Source organism: Biomphalaria glabrata, chromosome 2 (genome assembly GCF_947242115.1).
Source record: "Biomphalaria glabrata chromosome 2, xgBioGlab47.1, whole genome shotgun sequence".
Lineage (NCBI taxonomy): Eukaryota > Metazoa > Mollusca > Gastropoda > Planorbidae > Biomphalaria > Biomphalaria glabrata.
The window spans coordinates 6,988,397-6,995,535 of record NC_074712.1 but is presented as its reverse complement, the minus strand read 5'-3'; the positions used below and the strand labels follow the sequence as shown (position 1 = coordinate 6,995,535).

The following is a 7,139-nucleotide window of genomic DNA, read 5'->3' as shown; positions in this document are numbered from 1 at the left end:
TCTCTCAATGGCAGGCCCGTCCATTCTTTTAGGTTGTCTTCTCGCTTTATTTTTTTTTCTTTTCCCTGGTACTGTTCCCTGAAGGAAGGTCCTTGCGAGCCCTGAGGATCTTGTAATATGGCCATAGAAATTTATTTTGCGTTTTTCGACAGTAGTTAGAGGTCATTGTGGGGTCCAATCGCTGTACTAATCCTGTCGCTAATCTCTTCGTTCGTGATGCGATCTTTGTATGTGAGACTTAGTATCCTTCCATAGACTCTCAATGTCATTGCTAGGATCCTGCACTCTAGTTCTTTAGTCGGCGTCCAAGGCTCGAAAGCATATAAGTTAGGTAGATGTGATGCTTGATCATTCGGACTTTTGATATTTGTGCTAAAAATAACGAAAGCTGTATTTAATCTTCAATGATTTTCATACAAGAAGTATTGAAATGTACATGGCAGTTAATTCAAAGCTGCATTGCAGTTCATCAAAGGAAATGGAGAAATACATGTTTACCAAATTTGATAATATGTAAACAAAGTAAACAAACGTTTATCACATACAAAACATCTATAAAGAAATTATTACATACAACAAACTAATGTTTTTTTTTTATTTTCAATCAATTCAATTATTGCGAATGCGATGCCATACCGAATTCAAACATTGTGAACCTAGGAATGCACACAAAAATCGATGTTTAATTTGACTTTGCTTATGAGTCATTAAAATCATATAAGACTGTAGGACCATTATACAACATACACCATTTTAAAAGCCGTAGTATCTTATATTAACTCTTTGACTCCGGAATTACTTCGTTGAAAATAGGTGTAGTACTTAGTAAGAATTCTTTTGGAATAATGGAATAGATGCAAGGAATTCGGGGTGTTTCCTTACTGAAAGTCTGTGCTGTCATAATTACATTGGTCTAACTTGTCCGTTACTGTCTTACCAAAACTCCGACGTAAACAGCGAAACTTGTAGTTTAAGATGGAACGAAACTTGGAGCTCATGTGGTAATAGACAAAAATGTTGAAGGAAGAGTTCCAGGCTTCCAGGATGTGAATAAATGCCCAGACCACAGTGAAGAGGTTGTTGTAGAACATACCCTTGTTGAACTCTGGCACGAAGACCATGACGAGCAGCACCACGGTGCCCGGGAAGAAGAAAGAGATGAAGAGCAGAGCGATGAGGACGATCATCTTGTTGACCCGGAGCTCCTTGGATGAGGCCGAGCTGAGCTTCTTGGACGTAGCGTTCCTCCACTGAAGCTGCTTGTTGAGGGTAGCCACCAGGAGCAGAGTGCAGGCCAGAATGATGAAGAAGGATACGTAGGTCAGGACGACGTTGACCAAGGCTACAGTGTCATAGACATGATCGCGGTCGCTGGAGAAGTCTAACCCCAGGAGGGTTCTGTTCCGGTCTGGAAACCACTGCCAGTCTAGCCAGGTCGTCGAGTAGATGGGAGGCAGCATGCAGAAGATGACAACGAAGATGCCAGCGTTAATGTAGACGGATCTGGACTTGGTCAGCGCCCGCCTGACCCGCAAGGGCATTGCGATGCAGAGGCATCTCTCTAAAGAGAGAAATGCGGTAATCCAGCTGGTCACCCTGGAAATGTAGATCTTCAGCCAGCCGCCGGAGAGGTACACGACGGACTGAGTGTCAAAGCTGACGTCAGAATAGGTAAACAAAGGGTTATAGCACATTCCCATCCAAAATAAGATCAGGAGGCTGACCAGGTCAGACAGTGTCAGGGAGATTAACGTAACTCCAGCACTATCGTGGCATCCCATTTCCCAGAAGACTGAAAGATTAATGACATTCGCTACAATGCCGATGGTAGCAAACAGGTCGTACATGGCACACTTTAGAACTACATACCAGATTTGTCGAACCTTGTCGCCGATAATCTTGTCCGTCAAATAAGACTGTGTTGCCAAAACGTTATTTAGGACTGTACTGTTACTCATTTTTTTTTTTACTTACAACTTGAACAAAAACAAAATCAACAACATCCGATAATCTTACTCAGCTACTTTGTACTGCTTGGGTAGTCTTTGTAATAAACTTTTTCATGACCTTTCAGTAAGTTTTAAAGTATCTGCACATATTGTTTTGTTAACATTGTCGAAATAATACATGATGCCTATTCTCATTACATCATAAGTAAATTTAGTTGAAATCGCAAGACTTTTTTAGAAGATAGTAGCTCTCCATCGACAACAGTGCTTCCCAAAAGTTGTTCCACGGAACCCTATTGTTCCTCGAGGCCTGAGTCGGTGTTCCACGAACTACTGGAACAATTAACTAGTACCGGTAGGACGTAAATTAACCTCTGTAAAGAAACTAAGCAAAGTGTCCCGGTAAATACACAGAACGTGGGAAGTGTCCCGGTAAATACACAGAACGTGGGAAGTGTCCCGGTAAATACACAGAACGTGGGAAGTGTCCCGGTAAATACACAGAAAGTGGGAAGTGTCCCGGTAAATACACAGAACGTGGAAAGTGTTCCGGTAAATACACAGAACTTGAAAAGTGTCCCGGTAAATACACAGAAAGTGGAAAGTGTCCCGGTAAATACACAGAAAGTGGAAAGTGTCCCGGTAAATACACAGAACGTGGGAAGTGTCCCGGTAAATACACAGAACGTGGGAAGTGTCCCGGTAAATACACAGAACGTGGGAAGTGCTCCGTTAAATGAAAATTTTGGGAAGCACTGATCTACACAATATTTCGCAGCTAGTCAATGCCATGCATCTGTCGTTATGGTTTATACTTTAAGGACGTGCAAGATGGCGGTGGCTGAGAGTTAAAGCCCTGGCTTACGAATTCGAATTCCAGTGAATCCTGAGATTGTCAACTTCAGGATGTCTATAACTTTCTGGATCCATCCATTTTAATAGGTACGTGAAGTTAGTTGGGGAAAAGCAAAGGCGGTTGGTCGTTGTTCTGTCGACAAGATACCCTCCTTAACCGTGGGCAATATATAAAAGATGAGCTTCACACCAACTGCCCCATGTATTGCAAGGTTTACGTGTAATTGACATCAAGCCATTGCTGTGTGAGTCATATTCAATTCCGAGTATGACAAAAACAAGATAAAAAGCGAAACCGTAGCAAAGATTGTCATTTAGATTTACATTTAGATTTACATTTAGATTTACACGTCCATCGTGAGGACTGAAGCTGAAATTAATGCCTTTCAACCATTGGCAAAGCAAGTCTAAACTTCATATACAAATTTTACCCTGGGGCTGACAATTTATAAATACACCGAATCACCAATGCAGAAGATAATGAACTATCTCGCCACGGAGCTTAGTTACATGAATAGTCCAGATGTAAATGTTATTGTTTTTACATTTATGAATTCTTTCCTGACTCTCGAATCACAGGTTTAACAGCACAGCGAAGTAGATGTTTCTCAGACACGAAGTCCGTGAAGCAATATAAACATTTTAAAGCGAAACTAAAAAATGTCAATTCGTTCTTTTGTCCGAATGTTTAAGTGCTGCTTGCTGTCTGGCGAACGTGAATAACGATGTAAGATCCAGACGTCGGTGCGTTGTGGTCACTCAATGGATTTCTTTGTGTATTGTGTCTGGTCCCATTTTTTTTGTTTTTAATTTTAAAAAGTCTACGTAATTATAACACAGTTCCAATCAGAATCAATAAAGAAGTCTATGCCTCATTTCTAAACTGCATTTCTTATAGTAGACATGTTGACGATAAACTAGCCTATGTCAAGGACGATAAACTAGCCTATGTCAAGGACACTAAATTAAACAATTTCAAGGACGCTAAATTAAACAATTTCAAGGACGCTAAATTAAACAATTTCAAGGACGCTAAATTAAACAATTTCAAGGACGCTAAATTAAACAATTTCAAGGACGCTAAATTAAACAATTTCAAGGACGCTAAATTAAACAATTTCAAGGACGCTAAATTAAACAATTTCAAGGATTTTAAATTAAACAATTTCAAGGACGCTAAATTAAACAATTTCAAGGACGCTAAATTAAACAATTTCAAGGACGCTATATTAAACAATTTCAAGGACGCTAAATTACACAATTTCAAGGACGCTAAATTAAACAATTTCAAGGACGCTAAATTAAACAATGTCAAGGACGCTAAATTAAACAATGTCAAGGACGCTAAATTAAACTTCCTATTTGCCAACCAAACATGCAACCAAAATTTAAAAAAAAAAAGTGTTTAAAGTCATATCTCTCACAAACTGTAAGATTTATTGTCTCTTTTCTATATTAAACAAATTAATTAATTACCACTATTTGTTAATTTTTTTAAAATAGATTCATATTTTGTTAAGAACAATGAATAAATATTCAAGGTTTCAACTTAATCCGAGAAGGGGAAGTGGAAGAACTAACGTGTACAGAAATTAGTACCAGACCGACAGAGTGAGTGGATAGAAGCTTTGTGAAAAGAAATTGAGCTAGAAATGTGAGCAATACCCTGAAGCGTGGCAGTTGATCTTCGTATCAAATTTCCTTTTATTACCACTACCTAATTACCCGTTTCATTTTAAATAAGTTTTATATCACGAGGGAAAGTCTAATGCATACTCCGCATTGAAATATTAGTGTGCAGCCAACGGAGAGAGCTTAGAATATTTGATTCCGCAGATCTAAATAGTCAAAAAAAAAAAAAGATCCTATATCTTTAATTTAAAAAAAAAAAGATCCTATATCTTTAATTAAAAAAAAAAAGATCCTATATCTTTAATTAAAAAAAAAAAGATCCTATATCTTTAATTAAAAAAAAAAAAGATCCTATATCTTTAATTAAAAAAAAAAAAGATCCTATATCTTTAATAAAAAAAAAAAGCGTATAAACACTTCTCTTTATTTTGCACACCGGATACACCAAAAAGCTTTGCTATTTATAGTTTCTTTTTCCCGCCATGTCTGAAACTCTGCAATACATAGGTACGAATCACTATTTATAGTTTTTAAATAAAAACATCCGTTTCTCCTCCGTTGTTTGATTGTATCGTCTTTAAGATTGTTTTTAATTATTAAATAAAGTTTAGGACTTAGATACATCGTCTACTAGTTATATAGTATTAAACTTGCTGTTCGTCGAAATACCCCCCCAAAAAAAAGTGATTTTCGTTACAGATAGAATTAACTTAGATAACTAGTCATTATTCTGTACAACAGATAGTCAGCAGGTCTAACACCTATTTTTTGTTTGTTTGCTAGACTTAGAATTATTAAAAAAATAATATAGAACAAGCCAAACACACGGAACTCTATATTCTTAAAAATACCATCTTTCAGTATACAAATATTTTTCTGTGAAATAATGATGTGTTTCGATAATTAGCTCTCCCGTGATTACACATGCGCTATGTTTACTGTGATTAATTTGTAATTGTTGTACTTGACATTGGATACCGCTGTAGCCAGCTAGCGTTAATCAGCAGATCGATGGGAAACGCATAATTAGGACGATGTATTCTGTGGTCTCGTTCAGACGGAGAGCTAGAGGTGTGTGATTAAATTAATTAGCAAGAATGTTGGAAAACAATGATCATAACAATGATTTAAATTTTAAAGGGAAAAAAATAGATTTTAAAACAACAACAATAATACATACTGGCCTAAATAGAATAGAAAGTTTTGCTATTTAAAGTTGTGATACCAATTTGGTGTTCTGTGACAGTTTTGAAAATTTATAAATGTGGGACGAGTGCTAGGAGATGTTTTATCCATAAAGCTGGACATTCAGTGGGGGTAGCGTCACCAGATATCTTCATGATTAAAGTAGGACCGAAAGGTGGACAATAGCTTATTAAGGGAGACAGAACTTAGAAAGGGAGACAATTACTTATTAAGGAAGACAAAAACATATAAAGGAAGACTATAACTTGTTAAGGGAGACAATAACTTATAAAGGGAGACAATAACTTAAAAGGAAAACAAGAGCTTATAAAGGGAGACAATAACTTATAAAGGGAGAAAAGAACTTATAACGGTGGACATAAAAGGCAGATAACTAAAAAAGACAACAACAAGGACCTAGAATTTAATTGATGAAGGATGTCCATAAAGCAAAGGGCTGTGAAACTACGATATCACTCTACCCCTTAAAGTGACATGCTTTTCATATTGAGCTAATTGACAGAGCAGTCGCGCAAAGAATCAATGGAGACACCCCTCTTTTGTCCACTGTGTCGCAGCCATGCGTTGATTGACGAAGACAGTTTGTCAAAAGAATAGATTCAAAGTCCTTGAGAAGCTCAGAGTAATACATTTCTTAGGAGCAACTTTCAAATTACGAACACCATTTTTCATGGAGGAGGTTGTCAAAACAAACAAGTTCCAACTTATTAGTCTGTCCTGCTAAATAGTTCAAGCTGAAGTAGTAGTCCAACAATTGAACATTATTTACATTAAAACCCCATTCACTTTAGATACTTCAAGATTGAAAATGTCAGTGAGTTTGAGTTAAAATCAGAAGATATGAAGGATTAAAAATGATTGCTGGTTACTACTTTATTTCGATCAATGAAGTGTCATTTTATAGTATTTTAAAGCTCTAGGTTTAAAATCAGTGATATTATTTGCTAAGAGCTGAGTTGTCATTGAGAACTTTTTATTGGGCTTGAATAAAACGCCTACTTTGACAATTGGACTTGTGCCGATCTATTATTAACTCTTTTATTGCTCGGAATTAGATGGATGAAATAGTTGGTGGTGGGATATGGGAGGGGGAAAGTAGCGAACGAGATCCGCTAATGTTAGCCGCCTATGCAGGTCAGTGCTACCAAGCTAAGTTAGCAGTTTCCACAAATGAATCAGTGTTTCAAAGCTTAAGCATCTAAATCTCACTACTATACTACAGTGGCTGTTGGCTTGCTGTTGTCGGTCGTTGACTTGTAGCTCCAAACTGATGGTAGACAACTAAAACGCTGAATGCGTATTATTAAATCTTAACTTCTAAAACTTGAAATAACTTAAATAACTTCTTTGTGAACAATGCTAAATACCTTTATTACAATAGAGACACATTTTAACTTGAGATTGAAATAAATAAATGTAGTAGACTTTAGTAACAATATAAAAATTGTATTTTGAACAAAATCTAACTCACTACAAAAACACGTCTTTTCACTCTGG

At 36.7% G+C, this 7,139-nt stretch overlaps 1 protein-coding gene across 1 annotated transcript; it reads right to left on the bottom strand.

The window, feature by feature from the left end:
- Nucleotides 1-761: 761 nt before the first annotated feature.
- LOC106057687 (uncharacterized) lies at nt 762-2,421 on the bottom strand. Its single transcript, XM_013215036.2, has one exon. The coding sequence runs from the start codon at nt 1,956-1,958 to the stop codon at nt 879-881; it is 1,080 nt and encodes a 359-aa protein (XP_013070490.2). The 5' UTR covers nt 1,959-2,421; the 3' UTR covers nt 762-878.
- Between the last annotated feature and the right edge of the window lie 4,718 nt (nt 2,422-7,139).

Bases quoted from the DNA above. Each gene is read 5' to 3' on its own strand.
- LOC106057687 (XM_013215036.2), bottom strand. From the start codon at position 1,958: ATGAGTAACAGTACAGTCCTAAATAACGTTTTGGCAACACAGTCTTAT.